Source organism: Taeniopygia guttata, chromosome 22 (assembly GCF_048771995.1).
Source record: "Taeniopygia guttata chromosome 22, bTaeGut7.mat, whole genome shotgun sequence".
In the NCBI taxonomy this organism is placed as follows: Eukaryota; Metazoa; Chordata; class Aves; order Passeriformes; family Estrildidae; genus Taeniopygia; species Taeniopygia guttata.
Genome location: NC_133047.1, coordinates 633,293 through 649,648, shown reverse-complemented (window position 1 = coordinate 649,648; position 16,356 = coordinate 633,293). Strand labels below are relative to the sequence as shown.

Genomic DNA, 16,356 nt, shown 5'->3' with positions numbered 1-16,356 from the left:
GGCGGCAGCACCACGATCGGTTTCACCCGCGCCGGGAGAAAGTGCGTCGGGGCCAGACGGAGTTTCGGAGAGAAAGTGCGGCTTCCCCGGGCCGGCACGGGGGAGGCAGCGGGTGTTTCCTGCTCCCAAATTCACCCCGAGCTCACTCCAGCAGCAGCTTCCCCAAGAGATGCTATTGCACGAACGGCGCCCCGAAGTGGGCGGCTCATCTCCGCCCGTGCCAGCCTCAAGCACCGCCCGAGTGGTTTTGTGTCGGGTCTGGGGGGATTCACCGGGGGGGCAGAGGACCCGCACCAGGCTGGCACTGGGAGCGCACCGGGCCGCCCCAGCCCTGCCCGGGGCCGCGGCAGGTGCGCGGACGGACGGCGAAGGGACCGACACCGACCCCCGCCCCGCGGAGCCGCCCCGCACTCACATCCGGGGCCGGGTTTGCTAATGACAGACGTAATTAACCCGGAAAGAAGCGGCGGCGGAGCCAGGGCACACCCCCTCGGCTGCCCGTCCGTCCTCCCGGCGCTGCCCGGTGTGCGCAGCCCCGGCCCGCCGCCCCCGCCGCCCCCCGCCGCCCCCGGCCATGCGCGGGGCGCGCAGCCCACGGACGCCGCGGGGTAAGTGCCGCCGCGGGGACACGCGTGGCCGCCTGCAGGCAGCGCTCCCCCTCGAGAGACCCTCGCAGTCCCATCCTCGTCCCTCCTGCCCCCGTGTCCCCGCGCTTCCCGGGCTGCCGGAGCGGCTGGAGGCGTCCGTTCCCCGCCGGGGAGGCGGTCCGGGGCTGGTCCCCTCGTCCTTGGCGGGGACTCCGGTTCCTGCAGCTGGATCGAGCCCTCCCGGTGCGAGCGGCTTCTGCTCGACGGTTCCTGCAGCCAAGCGTCAGGGGCAGGAGGGCGGAGGGGTCCCCGTGGAGCTCCGGAATTGCTGCGGGCACCATCCTCGCCGAAAGTCTGAGGATGGAGGCAAGCGTGTGGCGGGGATCAGGGGTTTGCAGCTATTCTGTGTGCTCGCCGAGTCTTGGTGGCAGGTGAAGAGCTGTATCCAGCCCGACAGGCTGGTAGTTTCATTAAGGCAGATTTCTGCAATTAGTAGGAGAGAGTTGCTGGGCGCTGCCTACCCCGTCTGTCTCGTGGGTCGGGACAGACGTCGCGGGGTGAGCTCCGGAGCTGCTCTGCAGCCGTAGGTGAGAAGAAGTGGAGCTGCAGCCGCTGTGGGGCATTGGGCAGCGCAAATCCCACCCTGCTGCCATGGAGAGAGGGTCCTCCTGCGCCAGCACGGCTCGGGGGGACAGGTGTGAGAGAGGAGGACGTTGTGGCTGCCCACAGGTGCGATGGGCGCTCTGGAGGGAGGTGCCGAGGAGATGCCTCCGGCAGCACAGCTGTGATGCTCCAAATGCCGGGTCTCCCATCGCCTCGCGTTTTTCTGCTGCAGAGTGCTCCTGGCTTGCTCCTGTGGCTGCAGCTCTGCCGGGGCCGAGCAGGGCACCCTGAGGTGCAGCTGTGACGGTGCAGGGCACCCTGAGGTGCTTCCTGGAAAGTCTGGCTGTGTGGCTGCACACGAGGCCTCTGAGCCACCCCTGGGTGCTGCATGGACAGTGCCCTGGCCCTCCTGCCTCTCCCTGAGGAGCACTTCCCTTTGGCTCAGGCAGGCAAGGAGGTGGTTTTCTGTAAATTTTCTTCTGTGGCCCAATTGCTTGCCATGTCATTCACTGAGTCAGGAAAAGGGTGTCTTCTTGGGTGAGATGTTGTGATTGAAACAGCTGGCAAGTCGGTTGCTTTACAGGTAGGAAAGAGTCCTGGAAATTTCTGATACGCTTCACTAGGAAATGGAGCATTTTCTGGCCCTCCTGGATTTCCTTAGCAGGGTGCCCCACATGTTAGCACAGCTGGAGATGCTACTTTTATCATTTTCTTATGGAAAAGTGCAGTTCTTGGTGGCTCCAAAGAGAGACCATTTGTGTTCTGTGGGCAGTGGGATGTGAGGGGACAGGAAGCCCAGCTGACTTGGTGCAGAGTGTGGGACAATCCCAATCTCCTCTCCCATCCTATCTCCAAGTGCAGCCTGAGGTCGGTGTGGACAGAAGGGCTGAGCTGGTTTGTGGTCTCCCAGATGAGCCTGTGATAATGAAGGATGGTGGTGGGGGGACGTGGGGACTGGGGGCTCATCTCTGTGCTGCCTGTGGCACCTTCTGCTCCTTCCTCATCCGTCTCCTTAGCAGAAATCTCTAACCTTTGCTGTCAGCAGAAGGAATGGTTTATGAGGTTTGGGTTGAACATGCTGGTTGAAGGTACCTCGGGATTGGCTTTCCATGTGCGTCCCCACCACAAAAATAACCCCATAAAAAAGAAGTGAGACTTGAAGTGCCCTCAGAAACCTTTGTGCCAAGGTGCTGCCGTTGGTCTAAAACAACCTCTCCCCCTGCAGCATCACGGTCCACATGAGCCAAGATACCCATCTCTGAAATGGTGGTGGTAGATTGAGATCCTGACTGCAGGTTGACTTGTTTTCTGCCTCCTCTACCTTTGCAGCTGCACCCCAGCTCTTGCACAACCCTCACCTCCCTGGGCCCCACTCCACTGCAGCTCAAAAATAGTATTTCCTCCTTTTCTGCATGAGTTCTTTTATTTGTGTAGCTCTGCTTCTGGCACCTGTGTGATCACCACTCTCCTGCCAGACAAACCACACTGGGTTCACTGACATCCTTTGGGTAACGGCTGCTCTCATCCCTGCCCTCCACCCTGTGCCGTGGGGAGGGGACTCTGCCCAGGCAGGGGACATGTCCTGCCCAGCCTTGGGGCGCTGGTTCTGCTCCCCACGCAGGGCTGGAGGTGATGCCAGTGTCCCCACCGCAGTCCCTCACTGACAGAGACCTCCGGGCTGGGGGCAGTGCTGGGGAGGGTCCTGCCATGGCAGACCTGGGGACACAGCGTGGCCCTGCTGTGATGGGTCATTGTTTTCCCTGCTGACTCGACATCCTGGCTGCACAGATTTTCTGCTGGAGTTGCAGATTGTTCCCCGTTTCCTGGGAGTGTGCTCAGGCTCTCTCTCGCATGCTGCTTTGGGATTTTTTTTCACCACAGTTCTCAGGCATCTGGTGTCTTGTGTCAGATTTTTGGCTGCTCTGTCCTCCCTCGTGGGGTTTGGTGGCTCTTGGGGCTGGGAGTGGTGGGTTGGTTGTTGTCCCTCCCATCTCCCCCTGGAGAGCTCAGCTGTGGCTGAGTGGCTGCACTGCCATCCTGGAACACCTGGCTGGGACGGGGTGGGTGCGTGGATGTGGGGACAGCTCCCTGGGGAGCAGAGCACCCACCTCCCCCTCCTGCCCCCACCCCACAGGGTGATGCCAGAAGGAGCCCGGCATGCCGTACCTGGACCGACAGAACCGTATCTGTGGGTTCCTGGACATTGAAGAAAATGAGACCTGTGGCAAGTTTCTGCGGAGGTATTTCATCCTGGACACCCAGGCCAACCACCTCCTGTGGTACATGGACAATCCTCAGGTGGGCACGTGTGCCAGGCATGTCTGTAAAGTTGTCAGGGATTGTCCTGTAGCACGTCCCAGCCTCCCTGGAGCAGGCATTTCCTCAGGCCTCCCCAGGTCCCTGCCTGCTGTGTCAGTGTCCGTGACTGAGCATGGCCATGACCAGGCTCCAGCCCTTCTGTGACCTCTGTGGTCTCCAGGACTGCCCCAAGGAGCAGAGCAGGGCTGGGCCCACTGCTGAGGGGTCTGAGCTGGATCAGGTGCCAGCCAGGGAAGTGGCTGAGGATGGCAGCTGCTGCCTGACCCCAAGGGCACAAACGACAGGCTGGATTGCCCTCGCCACCTTCTCCCTGTCATTTACCTCCCACTGCCCGTGCTGTGTGTTGCAGAACCTGGCCATTGGAGCAGGTGCTGTCGGATCTCTGCAGCTGACCTATATCTCCAAGGTAATGTTGGGGTGGGGCAGAGGGAAGGTGAGTGCTCCCTGTCTTCCCCTTATCCTTGCAGCATTCCCAGGAGAGGTGATAGCTTGCCCTGGAAGCACCCAAGGCCAGCTCCTGGTCCTGCCTGGGCTCGTGACCATCTCCCTGGGGTGAAGCCTGAGTGGGGCTGTGGGAAGCAGGGAGGGGACCCTGCAGCACAAAGATCCTGGTGCTGAGACCACCAGTTCATCTTCACCCGTGGAGTGGCGAGGGATGGGGTGCAAGGCTAGGCTGCAGGAGGAAGAGGAACTGCTCTGCTGTGAGGAAGGACACGGGGTGGCCAGGACTGAGTGGGGACAGGAGCATGGTGTCATCGTGAGCTGGGCATGGAGCTTGCAATGGGCTGGGCAGTGCTACAGGAGCTCTCCCCTGTGCTCAGAGGGCAGTGCCCTGAAGGATGAGACCTTCTGGAAACTCACTGGTGTGTCTCAAGGCTGTTATCCATTCTCCATGGGAAGGCAGGAAAAACAAAAAGCAAAAAGCAAAACTGTTGCAGGGCCGGTGACTGAGACAGTGGAGCTGTGGCTGCGTGTGGAGAGTGGAGCTGCCTCCATCCTCCTCCTTCAAGCGGCCCCTCAGCTGCTGAGGGAGTGGGGGGCTTGTGGCTGCCACGCCAGGCGCAGCTCAGCTTTATCCTGGAGCTGGATATAGCATTGGACAGATCTTCCTCTTCCTGCTGAATCATGATTTATAAATTAAGTGCAGATGAAGCAATGCTGGGAGGCTGAGCCTTCCCCATTTTGGAAAGAGCCACACAAATTACATAGGTTTTAGTTTAAATGAAAATTGCTGCAGGACAGCATTTGGTCACAAACTATGGGGTTGGGTTCTGTCAGTGGCTGGGACTACCAACATTAAATATACCAGAAAAATTGAGGTTTGCTTGAGAAAACATATTTAAAGCATTATGGACTGGCTTTGAAGCAGGAGGACTGTCAGAATAAATACTCCACAAATGCTGTTTGTGGAGCCTCAAGGAATATTATCCTTATATAAATTGTACCTACTCTTCAGGGAAAAACCATCACTATTTCCCCTCAATTCTCTTAATTGCTGATGAGAGTGTGTTAATCCAGGAGAATGGATGTTTTCAGGTCCTTTGAAAGCTTTCTGTCCTCTGCTGAGCAGCTCAGCCAGTGCCTGAGGGGCTGCAGGGGATGAAAGTCCTGACCTTCCCCTGGGACCCAGCACCCTGTGCTGCGTGTGCTCAGACATGGGCCAGTTCCCTTCAGCTGGCACAGCTGTGCTGTAGCTCCAGCTGCCCTCAGATGTGTGGGGTCCTGCTCAGGGGTCCTGGCCAGGGTGGCAGGGCCCAGGCAGGGAGCAGGGTGGGTGGGTAGAAACTTCCAGCTCTTGTGCCCACCATTGGCACGTGCTGTTAGCTCTAATTTTTGCCCTGATTTGCTCTGTCGCAGGTTAGCATTGCCACCCCGAAACAGAAGCCTAAAACTCCGTTCTGCTTTGGTGAGTTGAGTGGGATCTTGGTGGGCTCAGTGGGGGGACACCCTGCCATGGGAAGCTGCAGTGTGTGTGCCTGCCCCATGAATCCTTCTGGCTGCTGCCAACTCTCCTTGTCCTTCCTCCTCTGGCAGTTATCAACGCTCTGTCCCAGCGCTATTTCTTGCAAGCCAGTGACCAAAAGGACCTGCAGGACTGGGTGGAGGCACTGAACAGGGCCAGTAAGATCACGGTAGGTTACTTAATGCTGTTCTCAATTGTTCCCTTCACCATCCCCAGGGATCGTTATGGTTGAGGTTTACTTGTGTATCTTCCTTCGCCCTCCCAGCCCAGCTGTGGGGGACAGCAGCTGTGCCCCAGGAAGGTCCTGTGTGGGGAGCCATCCACATCCCCTGCTGCTCCAGGCCCTCCTCCTCCTATTGCTCCTGCTGGCTGGGATCTGGCCCAGCCAGCTCCTCACTGTGCTCTCAAAGGGTGGCTTTATTGTGCTTCAGTAACTTATTTATTCAGATTTTATTCTTCCTGGAGCGCTGGCTCTTGTGATGAGGCGCAGGCATGCCCCGCACTGTGGGGCACAGTGAGGCAGGCTGTGCCTCTGCCATCTCTGATGTGCTGGTGTGCTCACAAGGCGTGAGCTGATGGGCACTGACCCACTCCCGGGGTCTGTGCCACGCAGCTGCCGGCGCTCCGGGCACTGCGGGATGTGCCATGCTCCCTCCCCGGCAGCACCACGGCTGGGCTGGAGCTCCAGGATGGCTCCTGCCCGCACAGGGGGTCCCTGGGAAAGGGCTGGGGGCTTCTGCTGAAGTACAGTGAGCAGTGGGGCCAGTGCATAATGTGAGCAGAGTTTTATTAGGTCATGCACTGATGCGCTGATGCGTGTTGTTTATGGTATGTAAACTAAATGTAAGGAAAAATACTGTGAACACTTTGATTTGGGCTTATCCATGAGTTTTTTCTTTAAAATCCCTGGAGTGCTATGGTGTAGTATCTGTGGGAAACTCATCTTCAAGATCAGACCTAGCTTGTATTTTCTTACTCTGCAAATACAGTAAGTGTGACAGACTTTGCACCTGCAGCAGCCAGACTGCTCTGGCTCGTGCCTTCTCTTTCTGGGTCCAGAGCTGTGGCCAGAGCTGTGGCAAGAGCCTGCCTGGTCTGTGTCTGGGTGTGCTGTCAGCAGTTTCCTCCAGGGTTGCTGCCTCTGGGGCAGGGGGATTCTGCCAGGCTGGCAGAGGTGACAGGAGAACGAGATGCATCTTCTGCTTGTGCAAGAAGCCGTGGTGGTTTCCATGGCCTGATTTCGGCCAGCCCTTCCCGGCTCTGGCTGCGTCCCAGCTGGCCGACCGGCTTGTCCAGCCCTTCAGGGAGGAGCTGTCACAGGCTGCTGGGAAGCCCAGGGCTACTGGGATGTGGGTGATGCTGCCACTCTGCCCTGCTCCGCGGGGAAGGCAGCAGGGGGTGGCATTAGGGGAGCTGAAGTGCAGGGTTGGGAAGGGAAACTTGGAAACTGCCCTTTCTGTGCAGAGCCAGGTGCCAGAGGGAAGGAGTTGGAAGGGAGAAGGGAGGATGGCAGTGCTGGAAGCCGTGTTGCTGCAGCCCAGCCTCTACCCAGGGGTTTGGGGCCGCTCACAGGGGACACAGCCAGCGCTGGGGTCGCAGCAGAGCCTGGCTGTCCCTGCGGCCACGCGGCTCAGCCTCGTTAGCCAGACCCAGCTCCTCATTAAGCCTGGCTGTAAGTGGAGTGGGGACAATTAAAGGAGCAAGTGTCCCACAAACTCACTGAGCTGCAGAGGCAGATCACAGGCGCCTGTGAAGGGATGCTTAATCACTGAGCTCCTCTCATCTCTCCTCTGGGTGTCTCCTGCACCCAGGGCGTTCCACACCCTCCCTAACTGGGGTGCTTGGCCAGTTGTTGTTTTCTAAAGGGATGTGGCTGCATTAGACAGAGGTGAGGTGCCCAGTGCAGGTGTGGGGATGCCCAGCATGGTCACCTTGTTTCACTCATACGTTCCTTTCTCCCACAGGTGCCAAAGGGCGGCAGCGTCCCACCAGCCACGGAGATCACGAAGGTGGTGTCCCAGGCCCAGGAGAGGAAGCCCCAGGTGGCCTACAAAACCGAGATTGTTGGGGGGGTAGTGGTCCACACACCCATCTCCATCAACCAGGTGAGCTGGTTTGCACTTTCATTTCTGGAAACAGTGTGCCTGCAAACCCTCTCCCCTGCAGGTATCAATGGCTGCTCTGAGAACCCTGAACACGTCTGCTTTTTCTCACTCTGAAGTGCGATGAGATGAGGGGATGTGAGGAGGAGGAGGTCACGGATCTGCTCGGCCTCCTGGCCATCGCCATCCACCCACGTGTCTTGAGTACAAATCCTCCTTAGGTACCCGGGGCAGGAGAACCCCGTGTCGGGTGTCCCCAGCACAGCAGCCACAGGGACTGTCCCAGGGCTGGTGGGCATCGCCTGTCATGGTCTGCATCTCCTTCCCTGGCACGCAGCTGGGTGTGCACGTGGCCATCGGCATCTTCCATGTTTGAGCACTTGTCCAGCTCTGGGTCTCACTTCAGCTCTTATCAGTGGCAGCACTAAAAATAGAGTAGAGAATTAGACCATTGCAGCAGTTTCTGCTGGCAGATGCCGTTAACACTTCCCTGGCCACAGGGTTCAGCAGGATGCAGAGGTGCATGGGGAGTTGTGGGGTGCAGAGGGGTTTTTTGGAGGTGGTGCATCAGCTGCCAGAATATTTCCGTGCTCTTGCTGCTTCCCCCGTGTGAAATGGCCATTCCCCTGCTGCAGTTTCCTGGGCGTGTCCGTGGTTTCCTGGCTGTGCCGCAGCCGGTGCTGCCCCAAGACTGCAGTCCCACGCTCTGGCTGCACCCCAGACCGGCTGGGAGCATCACCCCAGCTCCTGGGCCTGTGAACTCCCGGCTGCAGGAGTGTCCCCACCTCTGCTGGGACACCTGCGCTGCCACGCCCGGCAGAGCTGGCACAGCCCCGGGCATGGCTGGCATCCCCATCCCCGTGCTGCAGCTGTGCTGCACTGCTCTCCGAAGGGGCTGGGCAGCACTCTGAGGCCAGACAAAAAGCTGCTTGTCTGTCCTGGGGACACGGAAGCAGCAGTGGAAGGTGCTGGGCAGGCAGGCTCACCCAAACCGCAGTGCCCCGCTGCAGGGCCATATAAGGCTGGCAGTGGCCAGGGCACCCTGCTGCCATGGCAATGCTCAAACCTCAGCCGGGCAGGAGGAAGGGCTCCGAGGGATGGGGAAGAAGCTGAGTGCAGAAGATGTTTCATCTCAACCATCCTCTGCTGCTGGGGGGAAGGGAGGGCACTGCTGGGATGGTGCTGGAGGCAGGTCAGGGCACCCTTGGGGTGCACTGGGGTGTGCTCAGGGGAGCCAGGGGTGGGTGCTGGGCATGTGGGCATGACCACAGCCCCTTTGTGCTCACAGCACTGAGCGCTGCACTTGGGAGGGACAGTGTGGGCCCAGACGAGGCACAGCTTCCCTTCCGGAACTCCGAACACCCAAGTATCTTTGGGAGAACTTGGCTCTGAAAATGAGAACCAGACACTTTATGGCCTTTCTGAGCAATTTATTCCTGTGGTATATTGCCTTTTTCCGTTGGAAAGCATTCCTTTCTAACCTGTGTTTGTCTGGTGGTTCTTGTTCTCCTCGTACCTTCAGTGGTGCAATCGAGTCACCTCTTAGTGCGAGATGAGCCAGGCAGGTGGGCTCTGTTAACTCCCCTGCTGCAGGGGATTATCTTCAGCCCTCAAATTGCTTTCCTGCAGCCCTTCTGATATCTTGCTTTTAACACATATCCACAAAACAGTGAAAAGTACCAGGGCAGCAGCCCAGGAAGCTGCACACGAGAGAACATCAGCTCTGGGCTCTGGCTCATTCCCTGCCCATGTACAGCACTGCCATGAGCCCTTGGCTCACGCATTTCACTCGGGGCTTGTGTCAGGCAGCTTTTCTCTGCAGCTGGGGGTGCTGCTTTCCAGCAGGGATGCCTCCCTGTTGACGAGGGCCGTGTTCTCTGTGCCGCAGGACGGGGAGGGCGGCGAGGCGGGTGCGCACCCTCTGCTGCGGCGCTCCCAGAGCTACATCCCCCCCTCGGCCACCAAGCCACCTGCCGGGCCAGCCCCGCTCAAGAGCGGCTTCTGCGTCAAGCAGGGCAACGTGGTGAGTGCTGGGCACGGGCTGGGGCTGCTGCAGGGCTGCTCTGGGTGCAGGACCTTGGCAGAGAGAGGCAGGGCTGAGCGCTGAATCTCCTGCTCTTTTCCAGAGGAAGAGCTGGAAGCGGCGGTACTTTGTTCTGGATGAGTTTTCCATCAGCTACTACAAGTGTGAGCAGGTAAGCAGCTCCCCTGGGATGCTGAGCAGGGCTCTGGCACCCTCTGGGGGAGGCACATGCCAGCCCCAGGGCCAGCCAAGCCCTCCACTGTCTCCTCTTGCCTCTGCAGGACAAGGAGCCTTTGCGTTCGATTCTCTTGAAAGATGTTTGCAAGACCCATGAGTGCCTGGTCAAGTCTGGGTAATGCTCCCACCCATGTTTCCTGCCGTGACCCCAGGCTGGCTCAGGCCAGAGCAGCCAGTGGGAGCTTAGGCTGCTCCAGCTGCTCGTGGGAAGCAGCTCTGTCTTGAGGTGTTTGTCTTAAACTAGCCCAGGCGGTTGCAGTGTCTTGGGAACAGGTTATTGCAGCAAACACTGATAAAATCAAAGTAATGTAAAGGCTTGCAACGAAAAATAACCTAAGAAGACAAGCCTCTTCAGCTAAAGTAAAAATGTGGTGTATTAATGTATCTCTGAGCTGTTCATTCCTAATAAGTAATAGCAATATGATATTGCTGGGAATGCAGTGGATTATGGTGGGGGAGGGCAGGGGTTTGTTGGCTGATGGTAGAGCTGAGGGGTTTCTGGCTGGAGCTCTCTGGGGATCTGGACTCTTCTGAAAATCCCAATGAGATCCAAGGTTTGCCTTCAATATGTTCCTCCCTGGCCCACTCCAGAAATGAAGATAAATAGAGGGTTTCTTCTGTCCACCATGGCTGCTCGGGTGTGACTGTCTCTTTCTCACTGTTTCTAGTGACCTCCTGATGCGAGACAACCTCTTTGAAATCATAACGAGCTCCAGGACCTTCTACATCCAGGTGAGCAGCTGAGGCCAGGATAATTTTTGGGGCAGAAAGTTCAGCTCTCGAGAAATGGGCTGTTCCCCACAGCCCTTCGCCAGTGAACATGAGCAGATGGGGCTGTAACATACGAGTGTGAGGGGAAACTGCAGGGGGATTCACTTCTCACTTGGGATTATTTATAATAGGGGCTGTTTGTGGGAGCAGGAGAAGGCAGAGCTGAACCTTGGGAATGCCAGGACGGCTGAGCCTCACTGGGGCTGCTGTGTTTGCAGGCAGACAGCCCCGAGGAGATGCACAGCTGGATCCGGGCGATCACAGGGGCAGTGCAGGCCCTGAAAACCCGCCCCAGGGTAGGTCACTACCTTCTGTTTCATATTTAGTGTCGAATGGAGATTATGCCCACGTGCAAGATATTTATTTCACGGATTGTCTAACCAGTATCGCTCTGCCCTGTCCCTGCAGGAGATGTCCTTTATGAGATCCACCTCTGTGGCCAGGCCCGGGGGCTCCTCGGGCCCCTCGCAGCCGCGGCCGTCGGCGGAGGAGCGGCGAGCCTCGTGCAAGGCGCCCTCCACGAGCTCCTGGCAGCCCTGGACGCCGGTGCCGCAGGCCGAGGGGCAGCGGCCGGCGCTGGGGGGGCTGCCAGCCCCGCTCAGGGACTCGGTGTTGGTGCCGGCGCTCTCGGAGTGCCAGGGCAGGGCCGCGCCCGGCACGCGCCTGCGGCACCGCTCGGAGCCGCAGCACCTCAAGGAGAAGCCGTTCGCCTTCAACCTGGACGATGAAAGTATCCGGACCTCCGACGTTTGAGCAGCCACCGAGCCGCTCCCGGCTCCACACGCCGTCTCCCGGGATCCCTGTGGGCGGTTTGGGGTACGCCAGGTGGTCCCTTCCCTCCACCACAGCCCTTCCCTGCCACGCAGGATCCGTCTGCACCCACACCCCGGTGCCCTGCTCTGCAGGGCGCGGGGTCCCTGGCTGCTCCTGCCCAGGCTTGGCCCCAGCAGTTCCATGTCTTGGAAGTTGCTTCCGGGCACTGCCGGCGCTCGCTGTGCAGGGCAGGAGATGCTGGGGACCTGTATGAGGGGACATCTTCTGCAGTTGCATCATTTCCCCCACAAACCAGGTCTGGAGGAAGTGGCAGGAGGTCTCGAAGGCATGAGGGGGAGTGTGGCCTTTCTTGTGTTTGTAAAATGTTTCTGTCCCCTTTGCTGCTGCTCAGATTCCCCAGGGCAGAGCTGGGAGCTGCCAGCCTGCAGCTGCCCACACAGGGGACTCGCTGCGGCTTCCCCTTATGGTGACTTACTCCCTCAGAGACAAGATCTTCCCACTGCCCACACAAGGGTTTATCAGCAATCTGCTGGCTTTTAATTACGTCTTTTTATACTTGTGGCTCCTGTTGAACCCTAGCCTGGGCAGGTGCTCAGCCCCTCCAAAGGCTTTTGGTACTTCCTGAGCATGAGCCAGGGCAGGCAGCCGGAGTGACAGTGGCTCCCAGGTGGGAGCAGCCTCAGGTGTGATGTTGGTTTTGCACTGCGCACACCTCGGCACAGGTAGCTGTGCCAGATGGTGAAGGGCTTTTAGTAAAAAGCAGTGAATACCAGCCCTGATGGAGCTGGCCAGACTTGTCTGGCCAACTCACCCACTGCCTGCCCAAGATGGAAACCAGCAGGAGTTTCTAGAGCAATGTGAATCGTCATTTCCATAACCAAATGAGCTCCTGTAGGTGTGATAAATAGTGTGTAGAAAATCCAGGTGTTCCCTCGGTAGAGATTGTCCGATATCTTCACCCCGCAAGTGTGTGCAATGCCCACATGCCAAGCGAGAACTCAGCTCCCCTTTCACTTCCCTGGCTGTGACACATCCTCTGCTCTGCAAGCTCAGCCCAGTGTGTTCCCCGGGAGTAGAACATGTGGTTTGTCCCACCCTTTTGGGGCCTCCAGCTGTTTGACAGCTGTGCCTCAGCCTGAGCCTTGTCTAGCCTGACCTCAGTGCGATGCCAGCTGTTCCCTCCTGCCTCAGTCCCCGTGGGAGCTGTGGGGCTGCTGCAGGATGGGCATAGTGCTGAACCCCCGTGCCCCTGGGGGAGGCAGGAACGGGCTCCCCCGAGTTCAGGGAGAAGAGGGTCTCAAAGGGGATTGTGTGGAGGTGCTGGAGGACACAGAGACCATGAAAATGAGTGGGAATCGATGCAAATGGTACAGGGTGAGTGTTAATATTATTTAATTGTAGCTACCTAGATCCTGCTGGTCCTTTTTCTGCTCCTTTTTGCTTTATTTGCACTAGAGTTTTAAACTTTCATTTTTTTAGGCTGACTTGCTGTTTGGCTCCTAACACTGTTTCAAGAATGTTTTAGTAGTTTGGTAAGCACATCCATCAGAGAGTCACAGCATTGTGATCTCAGTTTTGGAGAGCAGGGGATGCACGGGGATGATGGTTCTTTTGTGCAAAGCCTTGGAACCGCAGACTCCTGAGTATTCCTGGTGCTTGATAATTGCACAGTTTCCTTACGCCTGGGAAGGTAAAGCAGAGGCTTGTTGCACAATTACGGTAATTATCCAGGAGCAGAAACTACCAGTGGCTCCGGCACTATTGCAACATTCCTCGTTCCCACCCTCCCGCATCCCCAGGACAGCACAGAGGCTGAAGGTGAGGTTCAAACACGCGTGGAGCTCAGCTGGGCTCCCGAGCTGTCCACAGCACGGGTGGTGTTGGGAGGGAGGGATTTCCCTCCCGTTCCAGAGGGCTGGGTGGGTGCAGCCAGACCTTGCTGGAGCTTTGTGGTTGTTTTAAAGCAAACTGGTTTCCCCTCAGCTCTGCGTTCGCTCCTGGCTCAGGCGTGGATGGACCATCCCCCTGGAGCTGCTCCCTCCTGGATCGTGTGCTGTGGGGCTTTGCTGGGGCTGTCTTGTGGGGGCAGAGCGGTGGGAGAGAGGGGTCTGCTGTTCCCACGTGCTTCAAGATGTTTTTGGAAGTCTGGCTGGGGATTCCAAGTGCCCTTAGGGCTGGGGCCCTGGCGGGCAGTGCTCCGTGACTCCCGGGTGGGGCTGCCTGCCTCCCACCCCTCGCCTGTACATGCTGCAGTGCCCTTTGTGCCCCATGTTTTTAAATAAAGAAGGAAATCCCGATTACTTTCCCAAGCTGTCACTTTGCACTGTGTGTTTTGGGTGAGGGTTTCTGGGGGGTTGAGTGCTGCCCCAACCCGGGTGGGGGGACAAAGTGCAGCAGCTGGGGAGAGCCCAGGAGCACCGGTGGCTGCTGCCCTGCACAAGGGAGGGAACAGTGCATGGTGAGGGCAGGGACATCACAACTCCTTCTGGATCAAGGTTCCACAAGTTCCCTGGGGAGGAGGAAAGCTGCTGGACCAAGGTCCTGCTGTGAGCTGGCAGTGGGGGCTGGAGACACAGGAGCCTTTTCACATGGGATTGTTTTTGGTTTTTTTTTTTCCTTCTGGGTTGCTGCAGAATTTGTTTCCCCTCCATGAACTTTCCAGCCCCTGGCCCCACAGCTGAAGCTGCCAAACTGGGGAGTGTGTGTTTGCTGTTTTATCTCAAACGTGACTGGACATTTGCATACACAGATTTTGTGTCTGGCTCTGGCTGGGACTTGTTGCATCTTCCTTTTCCCATTTTATTCAGCTTGGTAAGTTTTTAACCTGCAGCTGGTGGGGCTTCCTCTTTCGGGTGTGAGGTTTCTGCACCCTCTGGGTGCTGCAGGTGCCCTGGGCTGGGGCTGGAGCCAGAGGGGTGCCACAGACAGGAGCCACCCCATGGCAGCTCCAGCCCTTTCCCAGCTCCCTGACTGCTCCCAGATGTCAGGTGGCCCTTGACCCCAAGGTAACCAGGGCTTAGGACTCTGGATTAATGGGCTGGCTGGGGGGACTCAGGGCTAAACCATGACCCCGTGTGGCTGTGATCTACTAATCCCCAAAGTACATAGAGTCAGCTTCTTTCAGATTTTATTGTTTGACTCCCTATGTTTGCAAGCTCTGATTTCTGAATTTGTCACTGTTTGCAGTGGGAAGCCAGATTATTTTAAACAAGCAAAATAAATCCTGAACAACTTTGTGTCCAAGGCTGGTACAGAGTCATTATCAAGAGTTGACTGCTGTGCAGCCTGAGTTCTGTAAGTCCACGTTGAGGGAGGCAGAGCCTGGGCTGGTGCTCGGAGTGAGCAGAGGCAGCCAGGGGCTGCAGCTGGGGCCAGCCCTGCCCCTCCTCAGTAAACCGTGCACCAGTTGCTGCCATCACTGGGCATCAGCCCCCCGGTGATCAGCAGAATCAGATCCACAAACCACCAGATGCCCAGGCCCCCCAGGGTCAGCAGCTTCCCCACGGCGGTGCCGGTGTGGCCCAGGCAGAACCGATCTACTCCGAAGCAGCCCAGGAAGAAGGAGTAGAGAAGAGTGGTGATGAAGTAGTGTCCCGTGTACCTGCGAGAGAAGATGTGGCGGGGTCAGGGAGCGGCAGCGCTCCCCGCCGGACCAGCCCTGCTGCCGGGGGGCCCGGTCCGGTGGCTGCGGGGGACAGGGGCTCTCCTACTTGACGCAGGGCCGGCTGCCCCGCAGGAAGCTCCGCGGCTCGGCGCACTCGATGCCGTCCAGCGCTCGGCACTGCACTCGCGTGTGATCCACCTCGCCGTGGGCCTGGCCGCCGAACTGCGGCGGGGGCAGCGCTCAGCGCCCGGCGGGGCCCGGGGGGCGCCGGCACCAGGGCCGCCCCCGCCCCGCCCTCACCTTCACGCAGCCGTGGCCCAGCTCCTGCTGTGCCGTGGCGTTCCCGCCGTGATCCACCGGCTCCTCGCACTCCACGAACTCATCGGGGCTGCGGGAAGGAGCGACGGGTGAGGGCGGCCGGGAGCCCGCGCTCCCCCCCGCCCCGGCCCGGCCCGGCGCTCACAGGTAAGTGCACAGGACGAGCGGCGCCCGCGGATCGCTGTAAGCCCAGGCGTCGGCGGGCGGCCCCGGCGGCAGCTCCCGCGGCTCGGTGTCGTTGGCCGGGAGGCCGCGGCCGTGCAGCAGCAGCAGGTTCCCGAGCAGGAGCGCGGCCTGCCCGCACAGCAGCGCGTACCCCACGGGCGGCGCCATGGCGGCACCGCCGCCCCGCTCGGCCTCGGCCGCACACCGCAGCCAATGGGCGCCCGCCGCCGGCCCGCCCCGCCGCCCGCAGCCAATGGGCGCTCGCAGCCTCGTCGACCTCAGCCAATGGGCGCCCGGCGCTCGCAGCCGGGCAGAGCGAAGCGGAAAAAGCTGCGGAAGCGGCAGCGAGGGGCGGAGGGAGTGAGAGCCGGCCGGGAAGATGATTGGCTGCCGGGGAGGGCTGGCGGCCAATGAGCGAAGGCGAGGGCGGGGCCCGGGGCCCGGGCGGCTCGAACGGGGCCGGTGCCTCAAACGGGGCCGGTGCCTCACCCGCAGAGCGGAGCCCGTAGCACCGGAGAAGGGCGCTCAGGGCTCTGTTTGCCGGTAACGGGCAGCGGCCGCAGCAGCGACTGATTCCGTCCGTCCGAGCTGGCCCTTGTGCTGCGCGGCTCCCACCAGTGGCACCCCGGCCTGTGGGAAAGGGAGGCAGACCGGGTTCGGGTGCATTTGTGCTGTTTTCCGTAGTGAATTGACTCCACTTTGCCGTTAGTTGCTCCCAATGATGGGTTTGTCAGGTGTTTGCTCCTGATTTTTCTGGAGGATGATGCAGAGCTCCGAAGTTGCCCTGGCAGGTTGTCCACGGAGGATTGGTGGAGCAGGGCAAAGCCCGTGATGTTTTCTCATTCAGAGAAGTTTATTGTGCTCACCTGTACCTGTGGTATTGCCCAGCC

General features: G+C 59.2%; 2 protein-coding genes across 5 annotated transcripts; one reads left to right on the top strand and one right to left on the bottom strand.

The window, feature by feature from the left end:
- Window positions 1-452: 452 nt before the first annotated feature.
- PLEKHA2 (pleckstrin homology domain containing A2) lies at window positions 453-13,688 on the top strand. Of its 3 annotated transcripts, XR_012051735.1 has the most exons (13): window positions 453-608; window positions 3,325-3,488; window positions 3,859-3,915; window positions 5,367-5,415; window positions 5,544-5,641; window positions 7,437-7,577; window positions 9,463-9,597; window positions 9,701-9,769; window positions 9,879-9,949; window positions 10,503-10,566; window positions 10,824-10,901; window positions 11,014-13,197; window positions 13,363-13,688. XR_012051735.1 is itself a non-coding variant. In XM_002198050.6 (12 exons), exons 2-12 carry the CDS (start codon window positions 3,348-3,350, stop codon window positions 11,356-11,358), a joined length of 1,248 nt encoding a protein of 415 aa, XP_002198086.2. In that variant the 5' UTR covers window positions 453-608; window positions 3,325-3,347; the 3' UTR covers window positions 11,359-13,688. The 3 variants fall into 3 exon arrangements, 2 of the variants coding, with proteins under 2 accessions (XP_002198086.2, XP_072773764.1); XM_002198050.6 differs by having other exon boundaries at window positions 11,014-13,688; XM_072917663.1 differs by lacking the exon at window positions 453-608 and adding an exon at window positions 1,162-2,485 and having other exon boundaries at window positions 11,014-13,688.
- Window positions 13,689-14,489: 801 nt separating this feature from the next.
- TM2D2 (TM2 domain containing 2) lies at window positions 14,490-15,693 on the bottom strand. 2 transcript variants are annotated; one of them, NM_001245142.1, is given in 5 exon segments: window positions 14,492-14,980; window positions 15,090-15,205; window positions 15,284-15,368; window position 15,371; window positions 15,447-15,672. In NM_001245142.1, coding segments are annotated over 3 exon segments (195 nt in total). In that variant the 5' UTR covers window positions 15,635-15,672; the 3' UTR covers window positions 14,492-14,980; window positions 15,090-15,205; window positions 15,284-15,362.
- Between the last annotated feature and the right edge of the window lie 663 nt (window positions 15,694-16,356).

What these genes read in the sequence shown, in the direction of transcription:
- PLEKHA2 (XM_002198050.6), top strand. Translation starts at nt 3,348, where the DNA reads ATGCCGTACCTGGACCGACAGAACCGTATCTGTGGGTTCCTGGACATT. An exon ending in ACAGGGCCAGTAAGATCACG is followed by an intron (nt 5,642 to 7,436) that starts GTAGGTTACTTA and finishes TTTCTCCCACAG; the next exon opens with GTGCCAAAGGGCGGCAGCGT. An exon ending in GCTACTACAAGTGTGAGCAG is followed by an intron (nt 9,770 to 9,878) that starts GTAAGCAGCTCC and finishes TTGCCTCTGCAG; the next exon opens with GACAAGGAGCCTTTGCGTTC.
- TM2D2 (XM_072917535.1), bottom strand. Translation starts at nt 15,634, where the DNA reads ATGGCGCCGCCCGTGGGGTACGCGCTGCTGTGCGGGCAGGCCGCGCTC. An exon ending in TGGGCCACGGCTGCGTGAAG is followed by an intron (nt 15,206 to 15,283) that starts GTGAGGGCGGGG and finishes CCCCCGCCGCAG; the next exon opens with TTCGGCGGCCAGGCCCACGG. An exon ending in GGCAGCCGGCCCTGCGTCAA is followed by an intron (nt 14,981 to 15,089) that starts GTAGGAGAGCCC and finishes CTTCTCTCGCAG; the next exon opens with GTACACGGGACACTACTTCA.